The sequence below is a fragment of the Petaurus breviceps genome, unplaced genomic scaffold (assembly GCF_028583685.1).
Source record: "Petaurus breviceps papuanus isolate PSGF00001 unplaced genomic scaffold, PetGlider_PUasm1.0 91133, whole genome shotgun sequence".
Classification (NCBI taxonomy): domain Eukaryota; kingdom Metazoa; phylum Chordata; class Mammalia; order Diprotodontia; family Petauridae; genus Petaurus; species Petaurus breviceps.
In genome coordinates, this window is record NW_027187419.1 from 98,987,444 (window position 1) to 99,005,279 (window position 17,836).

Here is a 17,836-nt window from a genome sequence, read left to right on the forward strand (position 1 = left end):
AAGGAAGGAAGGAAGGAAGGAAGGAAGGAAGGAAGGAAGGAAGGAAGAGGAAAAAGGAAGCTTCTTTGGTAATTTCAAAATCTGTTATGAAGTCCAAAGATATGCAAGCTTTTCAAATTCATTCTTAATTTCCTTTATTTTTTAGTGAATGCCTATTTGTCATAAGGAAAATAGCTTCTGGATTTAATTTAGCAACTTTTTCTTAGAGAGAAAAACATCATTCACATCAATAATCCAATTCAATAGATCAAGCATTTATTTAGAGTCTACATCAGAGTGTAAGATTCTATGCTAGGCATTGGACATAAATAAACAAAAGAAATTACCTGACCTCAAGCATCCTACATTCTGGGGCACTTACAACATGTATACCAATAAGTGTTTGGGGAAAAACAGTACACTTGTTTTTAAGCAGCAGAATAATAGAATTACAGAATTGTAAAAATAAGTTCAATACTTCTTATAGATTCTCTCTTAATCAGAAATCAGTATATTTAATTTTACACTTAAAATATCTTATTCTTTTCAGGATACAATTATTCACCAGCTACAAAAACGTTATGCAGACTTACAGATTTATACATATGTTGGAGACATCTTAATAGCCCTAAACCCCTTTCAAAATCTCAGCATATACTCCCCACAGGTAAGAGATCCCTCAAGGTTTGTGTCTCTCCTTTAGCCTGTTGAATTAAAAAATTAACAAAGGAAACCTGGTAGGAAGAAAAAGTGCGTTTCTTTATAGCTTTTTTTTTTTTTTTAAAGCAATTGGGGTTAAGTAACTTGCTCAAGGTTACACGGCCAGGTGTTTCTGGGTGGGTGCTAAGTATCTGAACCCGGATTCTTTATAGCTTTTTAAAAGAATGCATACTCCAAATTGTAGCTGTTGCCTCTTAAACTGGATCTCTGCATGCGGGGAGTCATGGTGACTTTTGAAACAGATAATTTAATAAATGACTTTAGATCTTTTCCAAATGTGGGAGAGGTGAAAGGAAAAAATATTTTTTTCATTAATGAATATTTACTAAAAAATTTTAAACAAAATTGTGTCTTACAGATTATAGGGACTAATCCACGAAATCATTCCTTTTGACTAAGTGGGACTTATGCCCTGGTTGCAAGGATGGGTCAACACTAGGAAAAAAATAAACACAATTAATCATATTAAAAAATGAAACATCCCAAACTACATGATTAGTATAAAAAAAAGCCTTTGACGAAGGACAGTATTAAGGCCAGGCACACATCCCTGGGGCTCTCAGCTAGGGAGAAGAGGCCTTTTACCAAACTGACAGAGACTCTTAAGGTCTGGCTATGCAATTGGGGGAAAAGTATTTATTAAAGACCTACTATGTGCAGGAACTGTGTTAAGTACCTTATAAATGTCACCTTTGATCTTGACAATAACCCTGGGAGGAAGGTGCAATTATAACTCCCAATTTACATTTGAGAAAACTGAGGCAAATAGAGGTTAAGTGAATTTCCCAGTGTCACACAGCTAGAAAATACCTGATTCAAACTCAAGTCTTCCTGACTCTAAGCCTGGCACTGTATCCCCTGTGCTACCTCTCTGCCTCAGGCATCAAGTCGTGAATTATTAAGTTTCAGGGTTTGAATAAAGATATATTGTCATAGAGATTTATAGATTTAGTGAGAGTGAGATCTAGCCCAATTCCCTCATTTTACTGATGAGAAAATTGAGGTTTAGGAGGTTAAGTGATTTGCCCAAGGTCACACAGGCAGTGTCCGATCCCCTGCCCTCTATCTCTAAAAGTCAGTGCTCATTCCTCTTTCTAACATTCTTTTTCCTACTTGCAGTTTTCCAAGCTGTATCATGGCGTGAAACGGTCCTCGAATCCCCCCCACATATTTGCCTCAGCAGATGCTGCTTACCAAGGCATGGTAACTTTCAGCAAAGACCAGGTAAGACTTCATATGTCCTTCTTTTTCTCACTATCAGCAGGAAGATGTTGGTCTGCCCTGGCTTCTTTCTGTCCAACACTCACTTTCCTACTTGCCCATAGTCCAGAGAGCTTTCCATCCTAGTTGGCGACAGAACACAACAAACAGAGCTGTCACCCAATCAAATCCAGCAGTACTGGAAAGGTCATAGGAGCAGAGAACATGAAAATACTTCCTAGGAAATATGAAGCATTAACACAAAGAGCATTCATTTCCCTTGGCACGGTATAGTAATGACATGTCTAATAGGAATATAATGAGGACATAGAACAACACAAATCCAATTATATAACAATTGCTATAAGACTATGATGTACCACCATATAAACTGAATTATTTCTTTTCAAAATCTTAGTTTTGTTATAATGGGGTCTTTTTTTTAACATGGTTATCAGTGGCCATTCCTATTAATGTGGCTGCTGATAAATGATTATGGACTTGTAAAAGTGCTGTACTAACCTTCAACTATTGGCTGGTTAAGAGCAGACAGACCATCCATTTTAATCTTATGGGCTTTCCATTTACAATAGTGACACATTCAGCATCACAGATGTGAAAAAGTCAACCTCTGATCACCCTTGACTTTACTTTTCTTTGCCCTGAGAACTGAGTTTGGAGCTGTGACTGATTCCTATACTTGTTTTTTAAAGGAGAGAATAATTTTCCCTGTGTTTGACTAAAGGATAGTTAGCTTCTTTAAGGTTTCCAGGTTTGTTGAGCAGTCAAGGGAAACTACATTGTTCCAGAATTGTATGCAGTTAGTTTTAGAGACAGCAATCATTGACCATTCTTACCATACATGGAATGTTAGAAAATTTCAAAGGTAGGAAGGGTGGCAAGAATTTCTAAGTGGAGAAATTGTTCAAGGATATAACACCACTTTCTTACTAGAGATTGGTCCATTTCCTTAATCTTCTAGAACAGTGGTGTCCAATTCAAATAGAAATGGGGACAACTAACCTGGGCAGTTAGAAGGCACAGTACTCTATGTAGAGCCCTGGGTGTGGAGTCAAGAAAGCCCAAGCTCAAATCCAGCCTCAGACATTTACCAGCTGGGGGACCCTGGGCAAGTCAGTTAACCTCTGTTTTTCTCAGTTTCCTCATCTGTAAAATGGAGGTCCTGAAGCTATGGAATTAAAATGGGATGTGACCCTGTATTTTTTAAAAGAGAGAATAGCACCTGCCTCCCAGGATTTTTGGTGATAATCAAATGAGATAATAATTGTAAAGTGCTTGGCACAGTGCCTGGCCCATAGTAAGTACTATATAAATGTTAGTTATGATAATAATTATTATTGTTACATAAAGATTCCTATGGGTAACATATTGACTTAGAAAACTTATATTAACATTATCTGTGCTCCATTATATTTTAACTTATTTTGCTAAATATTTCTCAATTACATTTTAATCTGGCTCTGGCCACATTAGCTGACTGCATGTTTAACAACTCTTCTCTAAAGCATTTCATTACTCAACTGAACCTGGTTTAACTCCTTGTCCTTAAAATGTCTTCTTATTCTTCTATTTTTCCTCTACTTTGATTTTTTTTTGGTCATTTGGAGTTTTTGGAATTTTAATTCGAATAATAGATTAAAGAAAATAGATTGTGCTATTTATCAGTTAATGTGGACTTGATTATACTCTTGAGTTTTCTGCTTGACTTTCTGTTTACTGTATCAGTGCATTATCATCAGTGGAGAGAGTGGTTCTGGGAAGACAGAAAGTGCCCATCTGATTGTCCAGCATTTGACCTTCCTGGGAAAGGTATTTATCAGTTATATAATACAATGATAAGAAGATATTGCAGATCAAATATTTTGTAAAGAAAGAAACACACAATGCTTATTTTTACTCATGTAAAAAAACTCCAAAACAACCAACTTTGTTGTTTGGTTCTTCTGTTATTTTTTCCCCTTTGGCTGCCAACATACCACTTTATATATACAATTAACATTTTTCAAATTTTACGTAAACACATCAGGAAATAAAGGTGGCAAAAGTATCAGGAGAGTGCTCAGGGTAATGACCCAGGGATGACTTAAAGGATGGAAAAATGAAATGTTTGAGGAAATGTTGAAGGAATGAGAATTTTTCACCTTGACTTCAAGATGGTGAAAAGTATCCTTAAAAACAATGGTCTTCAGATAGCCGAAGGTTTAATATAATATGTAACCAGTTGCAGACACAAGAAGAAAGAGGCTTAACCTGCTATAATAGAAATTTAGATTAAATCTGAGGAGGAATTTCCCAATGCTAAAGGGTTTGTTAAACACTAGATTACTGAGGGAGGTTTTCCCACAGTATTCTATGTCTTTCATCTGTTGGGATGAAATGGTGTGACAACCTTCTATTGAAGACAGCACTTTCTGCCCGTGGATTCTTGTCTTGAAAGTCACTGTCTGCACCTAGCTTCTAGGTAACACGTTTGGAGCCTCCTTCCCACATCATAAGGAGAATTTAAGTAGACAGGGAGTGTGAATGAACAAAGCAAGTGTGTTCATTTTGGAAGTTCTTCATGCCATTTCTCTGTTGTATACAGGCCAACAACCGGGCTCTGAGAGAGAAAATACTCCAGGTGAACCCCTTAGTGGAAGCATTTGGCAATGCCTGCACTGCCATCAATGACAATTCAAGTCGTTTTGGGAAGTACTTGGAAATGATGTTCACACCAACGGGAGCTGTAATGGGGGCAAAAATTTCTGAATACCTCTTGGAAAAGTCCAGAGTTATAAAACAAGCTGTGTAGGTATAACATTTAATCTTTTAAAATCCTTATATAAGATTATACAAGCATGGTGTAATGGATACAATACTGGATTTGGAAGTCAATCAGACCTTGGGTTCAAATCCTCCTGCCTGGCACCTATGCCAGCTGTGGGACCATGGACAAGTCACTTAACTTCTCTTATTTAACTCCCAAATTATGATTACAAATTATAGAAAGGTTGTGATTTGTTTTGGTAGAAGAAGACTAGTAAAAACAAAGGTCCTATGGCCTACTGAATATGAACATAAATTATGATTTTTATGGTTCCATTATCATACATATTATAGCCACATATGTTTTTTGTTTTTATTACATATTACACATATTACAACCTCTGTGGTTAAAGAAGAGCCGTAAGTAGTTTTCTTTCCAGAGCTAGAGTCCAGTAGCATCTCCTTGTCTAACACTTGTTCAGAACAAAGTACAAAGTTGTATTCCCAAGTGGATCTTGTATATTAGCACAGTGGTGTATATAATCATCAAAATCATTAAACCTTACATTTCCGTTTTATCAACAAAATTCCTCTGGGTTCACTCATTCACCGATGCCACCAACTTCCTTCTAAAAACTTCCGTCTCTGCTTTGTATTCTGGAAATCATCTGTTTACATCACATATAAAGAGTTCCCCCTAGGAGCACAGAATACCATGAAAATCATACAAAAAGGAAGGAAGGAACAGGAAGGTATAATAAATAGGCTTCTTTGGTATTCCTCACTCAATGCATTCTAGGTCCACTGTCCTTGGTAGTCTTGCCAGGTACTTCTCTTTCTCTGCCATCCAGAGTAATAGGAAAGCTTGAGGATTCACCCCCAAATGAAAGGAGAGCCCCAGCTTTCTGCTTTCAAATATAAATGTGATAAATTTTTAAATATTTGTAAAGGTAGATTCAAACTGGTAGAGATTGTTATGTCTCTAAAGGTATATATGTATAGCAGAGAAATGATGACCTATTCCTAATGACCAAAAGAAACCTGCACCAGGATTGATTGGTGTTATTGAGAATTCTGAGTAAGGACTAGGGTCTCATAAAATAAAAATGGCTTGTAGAACAATATATTTAGCCAGAAGGGGCCTTAGATTACTTCAGTCCTCTGCTCTTATTTTGTAGATGAGTAATTTGAAGACCAGAAAAAAGCAAAATGATATAGTTCAGTGGTTCTCATTATTTGGTCTCAGTTTCTCTGTGTGCTCTTGAGAAAAATTGAGTAACTCTTTATACTCTAAAATTAAAAAAAAAAGTTTTTGTTTATGTTGGTTATATCACTATTTTCTTTTTGGAGGGGGGAAGGCAGGGCAATTGGAGTTAAGTGACTTGCCCAAGGTCGCACAGCTAGTAAGTGTTAAGTATCTGAGGCCGGATTTGAACTCAGGTCCTCCTGACTTCAGGGCTGGTGCTCTATTTACTGCGCCACCTAGCTGCCTTGTTTATATCACTATTACTGATATTTGTTAATATAAATACCATATTTTTTATTTAAAAATTCTATTTTCCAAAACTGAACAAAAAAATTTAGTGACAAGATGCCATGGGAAAGCTATTTAACCTCTGGAAGCCAATTGCTCATCTGTAAAATGGGGATAGTGATCTAGCATCTTGTTCATAGGGTTGTTGTAAGGTTCATAAACAAAGTGATATTGTTAGAATGCTCTGCAAACTTTAAAGTGCTTTATAAATGAGAATCATCGTTGTTGCCCAAAGTCTCTCAGATGGTAATTTTCAAAGCCAAAATTTGAACCAAGATCTTCCAACTCTAAATAGGAGCTTTTTCCACTGGAGACAATCGGCACTCAGAACCAAAAACATCATGAATAAAGCAGCATGACATAGGGAACTTTGAATTTAGAAAAATAGAGGAATAAAGGGTAAAAAACACACCAGACTAGTAGATTTAGAGTCATAAGAAACCTCAGCACGGGTACTTAATCTGGAGTCATGGATACATTACAGTACCTCTGTGGCCTTGAACAGTTAAAAAAATGTCCATCTGGGGGAAAAAATGTCCATTATATTCATTAATCTTTCGTTTCTTTTGTAATCTGATGTATATTGTTTTATGCATTTAAAAACATTATTTTTGAGGAAAAGTCCTTAGCCTTCACCAAACTGCCAGAGAGGTCTATGCCACACAAAAAAATAAAAAAAACTCTGCCTTAAAGGTGATTTAGTCCCACCCTCTCATTTCATAGACAAGGAAATAGACCAGAGAGCATAGTGGTATGCCTAGCATCCTACAGAGACTTAGTGGCAGAGTTGGGATTCACACATATGTCCTCCAGCTCCAACACTAGTGTTCATTCTTCCATACCATACTGCTTCTCAGAAAGACACCCATGATAGCTGGTGCCAAGATGGTGAGTCTCGTACATGGAGGGAGGGTTCAGACATCAGAGTCCACTTGATTAACCTCTAAACAGAAAGAAAAATAGAATATACTTGGAAGGAAAGAACAGAAGCAGAATAGGACTAGGAGGAAAGAGGTACAGGCAGATAGGACTTTCTAGATTGAGCCAGTCTCCTTGTAAGGAAAATTACTATGTCAAGGTATTTTTAAGAATCAGGAGCCAAAGAGTTAGACCTGGCACTCCAAGGAGGAAATACCCTTGATTTTCTGAGACCAGAAAAATGATGAAAGAAAGTAGACTGACCCACGACTATACTGTAGAGTGATGAATTAAGTAAGAGTGAGTACAGGCAGAGCCTGGGTAGGCTTTGCTGAGGATAAATGTAACTTGGTAGGGTCACAGCTCTAGATTTCACCTCCTTGCATAGGGAACCAATGTACAAATCCAGAAAGATTATGCTTTGAAAAGAATTCTTGAATATCACTTTAACAATATTCCATTTTTTTTCCAGAGGAGAGAAAAACTTTCACATTTTTTACTATATTTATGCTGGTCTTTATCACCAAAAGAAAATTTCTGAGTACAGTCTGCCAGAGAAAAAGCCTCCTCGGTAACTATATCATGATTCTTGTATTTAAATAAAAATGTAATTAGCAATGAGCAAACACTTAAATGCTGAGTGGATGCTTTCTTGACTGAAACTATGAAGTCTCTTTAGCTGAGAATTTAGGGGTAGGTGTTTAATCCAATATTCCCTTTTAAAAAGTCACCAAAAAAAAGGAGTTTTATGTGGCAATGACTACAGTTCACTGCCTGGATTTTCTATGGAGGGATTAAATTTTCAATTGTACCCAAATTACCCAGCTACATGCATAATTAGTTCCACTTGGCAGTTATAGTCTCTTGGACAAATGCACCTGCAAGAAAATAGGTCGCGACATGCATGGCATTTTTGGGTGCAAATTTTTAGACAAAAGCTAATACTGTGTGGTAACATTCCTTTTCATTTAGGTACATAGATAATGAGACAGGAAGGGTGATGGAAGATATTATTGCTAAAGAGTCATATGGAAAACAATTTGAAGAAATTCAGCACTGCTTTAAGATTATAGGGTTCACTGACGAGGTAAGTGTCTGCCAATAGGTAGCTCCTCAAATAGCAGGAGGCTTGTAGAACAGCCTCTCCAAATGGCATGTTATACTTTGGGAGCTTGGGATAGATTGAGAGAACCCTCAGATTCTGCATTCTTTGAGAATCCTTGGTTTCCTTTAAGACTTAGCTTGAGTTCCACCTTCTACATTAAGCCTCTCTTCATCCTCCCAGCTTTTAGTGCATTTCTTCCCCCACTGAAGAATCTTATATTTATTTTGTGTATATATCTATATTATGTACATGTTTGTCTCTCTATTAGAATGTAACTCAAGAATGTTCCTCAAATGCAGGAAGCTCTTCACTTTTGTCTTAGTGTTCTTAGGACCCATTACCACTCCTGGCACATGTAGATACTTAATAAATGCTTGTTAATTGATAGAAGGTATTTTGAAAACATGGAATAGGATTGTACCATTTTAGACTTAGGGCTTGAAGGAAACTTAGAGGCTATCCATAAAGGCCATAGATGAGACAAATACTGTAAGGATGAAGAGAGATCTGGGGGAATTTTGAACGATAGTAAAGGCAATTAATACTTTTTTCACATAAAAAATTAATTGATGTATAATGTGTCCTTTTCACCACGCTCCTTTCTGATAGGACCTCTATTCACGTTCCATTAAACACCTTTTCAGAAATGCTATATTAGAGTTCTGGGATGAATAAAGGTGATGGTTCTAAATGTACTTCCTAGAGAAGCATAATGGTCAGACCCCAGGAAAGGCTGGGAAGGTCATTTGGGGGAACAGGCGTGGCAGGAAGGAAGAAGCAGAACAGGAAGGGAAATGGACCATATAGTAAATTCTTACTTTAACAAAGTATCATTGAGGGGCAGCAAGGTGGCTCAGTGAATAGAGCACCAGCCCTGGAGTCAGGAGGACCTGAATTCAAATTTGGTCTCAGACCACTTAACACAACACAAAAATTAGCCTTGTGACCTTCAGCAAGTCACTTAACCCCAATTGCCCTGCCTTCCTCCTCCACAAAGCAAAAACAAAACAAAAAAATAAAGACCCCCAAGTATTATCATTACCTAGGTGCTAAGCTCTGTTGTTTCCAAGTTTTGAAAGAAACAGACATACTAAGTGTCCTTATTATTACAGTACCCACCCTATTTAAGGCTGTGTCCTCTGTTTTAGTTGGCTTAGAGATCAAGATACCCACTTGTGATACAGTGAGCTAATTGCTTTCTGAATACCATAGGGATTGGGTTATGAGCAACATAGGTCTCTATATTTTGGAATTCTCATTAATGTAGACTAGCTGTGATAGCAAACGTTGAAAGAACCCCATTTTCATTAAATGATGCTATCTTTTCCCATATTTGTAGCCATTAAATTGAATCATTTATGAGAGTACTTTGTTGTCTAGTTTATACTCAGGAATGTTTATAGAAATAACTTCTTGGGCACCAAGACAAATTCATTTATGCCCCTTAAACTTGTGCATAGTAACTTAATTCTGTGGGAGTATATAGTCATCCATTTTTTACTGTATCTGTGAATGTTGTACACTTATCATATAAGATACAGACTGTCTCTATTAAATATATGCTAGAGGTGACAGAAAATATTTATAACCCCAGGCAAAAATATTATTCTGTGATACATTCATGTCACAGTTTCTGGGCTTCATGCCATAGTTTTTGCAAACTATCTATATTCTTTTGCTTTTCCAACAAAGGAAATGAGAGATTAGGCACTAGGAGGGAGTATTAAATCTTAAGGGATGAGATTGCCAGACACCCCAGTTACCCTGGGACAGTCACTCTCTGCAAAAGACTGCTCCTGTAATCCAGTGAGTTTGGCTGGGACTTTACTCCCCTGAGTGGTTGGATTTAATCATAATAATACTTTTCCTCTTTCTAGCCAGCTGTTAATTTGCACTGTCAGCCTCCCACAGATTTTAAACTGACTGACAGTGGAAATTCCCAAAGGTTAGGTAAAAATAGAAATATCTTTCCCTTGACTCTTTAGAAGGGAACAATTAAACACACTCAAGCATCTGTTAAAAGAGCTTTATGTTTATTAATTTATAATGCTGCTTTTTGTTAATAATTATGGAAAAGAATCTAAGAACCACTACAATGGCAAGAATATAGTTTCAAATAGTCTTGTACAATAGGTTTAACATTTCCTTAAAGGGAGGTTTTAAGAATGGAGATCTTAAGTCTTAGGGCAGATATCTGTGGAGTCCTATAAAAAGAACAGCTCAGTCTCTTAGAGGACATGTGCAAGGATAATGTCTAGGATTAGAAACTAACTGGAGCTGGTCATGTAGGTGCATACTTCTAACACTTACTACAGGAAGAGGCTGAGGCTGGTGGATCCCTTGAACTTTGGAGTTCTGAGCTGCAGTAAGACCAAGTCAATCATGTGTCTGCATTAAATCTTGTGGACTAATATAGGGAGCAGAGGGTCACCACCAGGCTGCCTAAGGAGCGGCAAAATAACCAGGATTGGAAACAGAGCAGGTCGAATCTTCTGTGTCAATCAGTAGTAGGATCAGTCCTATTAGAAGCTGCTGTTCCTGCCTTGGCAAGTGTAATGGCAATGGTAATTTGAAGATCTTCTGTGCCCTTAATAGACACAAGGGAATTTGAAGATCTTCCTTGCCCCCTAATAGGCCGAGGGTAATCACATGGAGCCTGTAAGTGGGAGTAGTTTGCTGAAGGGTGGAGCAGAGCCCACAGAAAACTGGGAGTCCTAACAGCTAGACAGTGGGAGAGAGAGGACGGCAGGCAAGCAGACAGCTAGGCTTGTGAGTGTTGGTTTGTGGGAAGGTGTTAAGGGAATGGGAATCTAAGATCTTCCCTCTCCCTGGGCCCTTTGATAGACTTAAGTGACTCTGAGAACCTTCCTTGATGTGAAAATATACTCTGCCCCCTAATAGGCTGAATGTGGTCACACGGAGCCTGTGGCAGGAGGCTTGTTTTTCAGGAACACCCATACGTTGATACTTTGTGATTGGGCAGTGGCTCAAGAGGTTTGTAACATTTTCTGATCCAGGAGAAGGCTATATATACCCTGATGTGAGGTTTTGTTTTGGGGCTCACTTTGAGAAGTGTTGTGTGATTTGACCAGATGAGACTCTGAATAGCCGTTAAGCCCCCTGGCTTTGAAAACCCAGATGTTGGTGCTTCCTTCTCTGGTAACTGACTAGGTATGGATGTAATAGTCAGACAGTTGGAATCCTGTCTGCTGATGTTTCTCTGTATTTGTTGTCTGCTTGTAACTTGTTTGAATTCTCTGAAGTTCAGGGTGCTGACCTTTTCCCCCTGAACTAGGTAAATGACATATATTTGATTAAAGCAAGATTGTTAACCCATTTTGAGTTGCTTTCCTTTAGAAAAGCAGATCTAAGTACCTGTGTTGGCAGCCACCCTGGGGGTGCTGGGGTGCTTGCTGCTGCAGAAGGCTAAAGGATGTTGTGGCTCTCTGCTATTATGGTGTATTAACTTCTTTGCTACTATGATGGATTCGGTTTTCTGGTTTGGGGATTCAGTTTTCTGGTGTCTGAATAAATGTTTTGCTTCTGTCTTATATATGAAGAGTCTATTATATTTTGTGATTGAGAACAATGCTGATATATTTACAGTCACCGTCGATGCTGTGAATATTGTGTTGGTGCTACAGTAGCAAGATAGAAAGAAAAAAGAAAGAAAAAAATTAAGTGGAAACAAAAGTCAAGCAGTTCTTTAGCTGTTATGTTACAAAAATGCAAAATAGAAATACAGATAATAAGTTGTTAGATTTAGTAAAATGGTAAAAAATGCTTTTACTTCAATTACTGTTGAGTACATTATGAAGAATGACTGTGTGTGTTTGTGTGTGTGTGTGTGTGTGTGTGTGTGTGTACCTTGACTGTTTCCCATGTTAAATGCTAAGATACACCTTATTTTGATCCACAGTGGGAAGGAAGGTACCATATTTTTTCATTTATTTGTTTTTGTTTTTCCCAAATGATCTTATCTTTCTAACCCCAGGTCCTGTGGATGTACTTATACAGACAAGTCTACTATACTGAGTGGTTACTTTAACTAAAGTCATGTCTGTAAATAGAAACAAACCAAGTGTTGCCTAGATTCACAAAGACTCAGGTGACTTCAATCATGTCTCTTACCTAGTCCTTCTCCTTTCCCCACTACTTCCCATATCAAATAGCTCTACTGACTAAATTTTGCATTTTTTAACTAACAGTTCTGGCATCATATAGAGATAAATTAATGAGTCAATTTAAAAATTCGGTCACATCATTTGGCTGTTACTGTTTAAGTCATTTTAACTAAATGGAAGTCCCTGTCCTTTTCTGTAATACCCATTAGTTCTTTCAAACATTCTTTCCCTCTACCTCCTCACTTTTTTACCAGGTCCTTACAGTAGTATCTTTGGGGTTTCTTTTTGGGGGCATGGTTTCTAAATTTGAGATTTCATTAATGTGAGGAACTCCCATTTATAGAAATTTCTTCAATCAATGTAGATTAGTAAGTCATCATGAAACGAGACAATATTTTTAAAGTGCTTAGCACAATGCCAGGCAAACAGTAAGTGCTTAATAAATGTTTGTTACCTTCTCCTCATCTGTAATATGTGTGGCCAATGAAAAGTTAGGTGAATTGCTTGTGGTTATACATCCACATCTTCCTTACTCTAGGATTGGCCCTTTATCCACTACACTAACCAAAAATTTCAAAATCAAATCTTGATGTGTTCTAGATACCTACTGGTTATGTGATTTCAGGCCAACCATACAATATCTTTGCGTCTTGTCCTCAGCTATAAAAAAGTGGATAATATTATACCTGCCTTATGGGTTTGTTATGAAGATCAAATTAGACAATATGTAGAAAATATTTTATTGCCTATGAGGTGCTATATATACATGTAAACTGTCATCATCATAATCATCATTATTTGAATTCTCAACAGCAAAGCAAAGATTTCAGAAAAAGCCTCTCATTGTGACTGAATACCTCCATTAGGGATGAGTCTCTTTCTTTAAATGAAAGGCTGTTCTAATGAAAAGTATCCCCAAATCTTTATGATGTAATCAGTGAGTCTGTCTTCCATTTTCAGTGATGTGATCCTATATAATTGTTTGTTTGACATTATGACATGTATTCCCTCCAATAAGTATGACCCAGTAACAGTAACTGCTCTCAATCACCCTCCAAAATCCAGGTGCACTTTAATCTCTGCCTGTGCCTTCAGGGGCATTTGAAATTATGTCTTCCACATACCTATCCTAAATTTCTCCTCATTTTTTCCCCATATGCTGATATTGTTTCGTGGGAGGGCACCGTGAATGAGTCACACATCATCCTAAGTCTTTAGTCACCAGCAGAGAAATGTGCCAGCCTCCACCTACCATCAATATCTACTGTCTCTATTCTCCTTCATATCAAGTTTCATCCATGGGATAAGTCCAGTCCTCCAGGAGTTTGCACACAGACTAACTCACAAACTCTCAGGAGTCTATATCTATGTATGCCCCAGACTACCAGTCCTGACAAATAATCATTCAATTTATCTCACAGCTCCTGATTCATATAACTACTCTGCATTAATTCAATTACTCCAACCACAGTACCAATTCTCTGACAATGCTTCCCTCTCCAACTGCTCCACATACTACTCTACGCATGTTTGTATAACCAGATTTAAGATGCCCTGGCAAAAGATAGTCATCAGCATCAAGAAATTGTCTTGAAATTCTTTCACAGACTGGGGAGTAATTAGTAATTACAGGCAACTTTAAGTCCCTTTTACCTTCCATGCACAGATGTCTGCTTTTCAAATCAGGCTTCCCAAGAGCTAACATTGTACAGTATGGCACCTCTATATGAGTTGGTAAGACAAGAGTTATCATAATATAAATTTCATTTATATGTATGTATGTGTTTCATACTGAGTGATAACTTTTTAGTAGGAGACCTAATTTTTTTAAAAAATGTAGTCTACTAGGGATTTTCCAGGATAAGACGATAATTATACTTAGGATATAATTATGTTTTGTATATCCCTGAAAAGTTATAAAATAGACACAGACTCAGGCTACAAGGTCTCTTTAGTCAGTTAGGGATAACTTTGTTTTTACTCTGTGGGTGTATATGTATATATATATATATATATATATATACATATATATGTATATGTTATATATGATGTATGTGTGTATGTGTAGCGAGAGAGGCATATGTATTATCTCCCTCAATAGAATATAAGCTTCTATTTCATTTTTGTCTTTGTATCTCCAGTGCCTAGACACATAGTAGGTGTTAAATCCCCAGCCCTCTATGTACTCTGCGATCCAGTGACACTGATCTTGCTGTTCCTTGAACAAAGCACTCCATCTCCTTACTCTAGGATTTCCTGGCTTGCTTCTAGTCCTAGCTAAAATCTTACCTTCTACTGGAAAGCCTTTTCTGATTTCCTTTAATTTAGTGCTTTTTCTCTGGTAATTATTTCCAATTTGTAAATTGGGCAACTAAGTGGCACAGTGTATAGAACTTAGGCCTTGGAGTCAGGAAGACCTAAGTTCAAGTCCAGACTGAGACACTTACTAGCTATATGACCCTGAGAAAAACACTCATCCACTGTCTGCCTCAGTTTCCTCAGCTGTAAAATGGGGATAATAATAGCACCTACCTTCCAAAGATTATTAAATTTTATAATATGTGTAAAGCATTTAGCATCATGCTTGGCAACATAGTAGGTGCTTAGTTAATGCTTACCCCCTTCCTTTTCTATAAAACTTGTTTAGGCTTAGTTGTTTATACATTGTCTCCCCTGTGAGCTCCCAAAGGACAGGGACTGTCTTTTACTTTTCTTTGGAACCCTAGTGTTTAGTATAGCATCCAGCACATGGTAGATGTTTATTGGCTGACTGTCATGGTCAGATTTTTGTTAGTAATATTATTTTGACAAATGTCAAATTGAATTGGAAAGGGGAGAGACTAGAATCGAGACCAAGGGAGAGATCATTTCAGTAGGGAAAGGGATGTGAATGAGAGCTATTGTGGAGGCAGAATCAAGACTTGGTATATACAGAATGATGGAAAATCAATAGTCAAGAACAAGTCTGATTGGCAAACCTGCATGAAGGAAGAATGGTGGTGCCCTCAACAGGAACAGGGGAATTTTGGAGAGGAAATGATAGAACAACCAAGGGAATAAATCCTATAAGCAATTGGGACTTGGGTGTTTGGAAGAAAGATTAAGGTAGGGTACATAGATTTGGGGGTCATCTGCATCATTGAACCTGGGGAAGCTCATAAAATATCATAGAATATATATATATATATATATACACATATATGTATACACATATACACATCTGTACACAATATACATCTATACACATGTATGCACCCCAGAGAAAAACCTTGGGAGTATATCCAAATTAGAACTGGGAGATGGATAATGATCTTGCAGAGGAAATTGAGAAAGAGTGGGCAAAGGGAGAACACAACCAATGGAAAGTAGTTTCACAGGGGTGAAAGGAGTAATGCATGAATCATTTCTGGATCCTAACCCCACCCCTTCTCTAAATTCCTTATTTCTTTTGAGGTCACCACTCTCCTCCTCCCAGTCATCCAGGTTCATGGCATTGGAGTCATCTTTTCCTTTTCATTCTCCCTCTCCCCCAGTGCATTTAATCAGCTGATAGATTTTGTCAATGTTACCTCCACAGCATCTCCCTTATCATAGTCTTCTCTCTACTTGCTTTTTAAAAATAATATTTTATTCCTCCCCATTATATGTAAAAACAGTTTTTAACATTTGGGTTGTTTTAAGTTTTGATTTCTAAATTTTATCCTTCCTTTCCTCCCTTCAACCCTCCTTGAGATGGTAAGCAGTCTGATATAGGTATACATGTGCAATTATGTAAAACCTATTTCCATATTTTAGTCATTTTATTGAAGAAAACTTGAACCAAAAAAAATGAAAGGGAAGAAAGTGAGAAATAGTGTGCTTCAGTCTGTATTCAGATACCATGAGTTCTTTCTCTGAAAGTAGATAGCATTTTTCATTGAGTCCTTTGAGATTGTCTTAGATCATTGTATTGCTGAGATTAGCTAAGTCATTCACATTTGTTCATAGTATAATATTGTTGTTGCTGTATACAATGTTCTCCTGGTTCTGCTTACTTCACTCTGCATCAGTTCACATAAGTCTTTCTAGCTTTTTCTGAAATCATCTTGCTCATCATTTCTTGTATTCCACTACAATCATATACCACAATTTGGTCAGCCATTACATAATTCATGGACATCCCCTCAATTTCCGATTCTTGGCCCCTACAAAAGAGCTATTACAAATATTTTTGTATAAATAGGTCTTTTCCCCTTTTTAAAAATATCTCTTTGGGATATAGCTTCTCTCTACTTGTAATGATGCTACCACCCTAATTCAAACTCTCATCCCCTCTGATATTAACTACTATAATGATCTTAGTGTACTATTGGTACTATTTTAGTACTACCATAATGGTATGAAATTATTGTAATGGTACTTTTTGATCTCCCATTCCCAGTTTCTTCCCTTTCTAGTCCATTTTCCTATAGCTGCCAAAATAATTTTCCAAAGCACAAGTCTGACCATGTCACTCCCCTTCTCAAAAATCTTCAGTTGGCTTCCTGTTGTCTCTAGTATATAATGAAAATTCCCTAGCCTAGGGGGCGGCTAAGTGGCACAGCAAATAAAGCACCAGCCCTGGAGTCAGGAGGATGTGAGTTCAAAAGTGGCTTCAGACATTTAACACTGATTAGCCATGTGACCTTGTGCGAGTCACTTATCCCCAACTGCCCTACCTTCCCCTCTCCAAAAAGAAAAAAAAAAGAAAATTCCCTAGCCTAGCATTTAAAGCCCTAAACAATCTCTTCCACCTCTCTTTCTATCCCTGTTTCATACTATTTTCTACAAATTCTATGTTTTAGCCAAACTGGGCTTGTTTCCCAAACTGGATACTCCATCTCCTAGTCAATATGTATTTGAACAAACTGTCCCTCCTACCTAGAAAGAGCTCCCTCTTCATCAGTACTGATCAGGATCCTTCTCTTCCCTGCAAGGCTCAGTTCAGGGACTCCCTCTTCCATTCATGCATGATCCCTTCTCCCTACTTGTTAGTATTCTCTCTGTCCACAGATCACTTTGTATTACACTTATTTTTGTGCTCATTCTACTTCTCCAAAGTTTAATATAAATGCCTTGCGTGCAGGGACTATTTTTTGTCTTTGCTTCTCTTCTTTGAACACTGTGCCTTCTTTGTATATAGTAGGTGTTTAATAAAGGCCTCTCAGTTCACCATGTGCCATAGTGAAATTCCTAAAGCATAGGTCTCACTATGTTATGCCCCTGCTCAGAAAAGCTCTGCCTCTGGGATAAAGCACAAACTCCTTGGTTTGTCATTTAAGACTTCTCACGACCTGGCTCCAACATAGCTTTCTTTTTTTTTTTTGTCCTTGTATTACCAGAGCCTAACCTAATGTCTTACACATTCTTGATTTGTTGTTGTTATTGTTGTTGTTTTGCTTTTTGGAGGGGGGAAGGCAGGGTAATTGGGGTTAAGTGACTTGCCCAAGGCCACATGGCTAGTAAGTGTTA

The 17,836-nt window shown here is 37.5% G+C and overlaps 1 protein-coding gene across 1 annotated transcript in view; it reads left to right on the plus strand.

The window, feature by feature from the left end:
* LOC138155351 (myosin-IIIb-like) overlaps positions 1–7,700 on the plus strand; it is a 272,057-nt gene extending 264,357 nt beyond the window's left edge. Inside the window, exons 10-14 of the mRNA XM_069080560.1 lie at positions 530–646; positions 1,819–1,923; positions 3,646–3,729; positions 4,505–4,707; positions 7,590–7,700. Of these exons, the coding sequence (XP_068936661.1) occupies positions 530–646; positions 1,819–1,923; positions 3,646–3,729; positions 4,505–4,707; positions 7,590–7,692 (612 nt within the window). The 3' untranslated portion in view covers positions 7,693–7,700. The remainder of the gene's footprint in view (positions 1–529; positions 647–1,818; positions 1,924–3,645; positions 3,730–4,504; positions 4,708–7,589) is intronic.
* Positions 7,701–17,836: the final 10,136 nt, after the last annotated feature.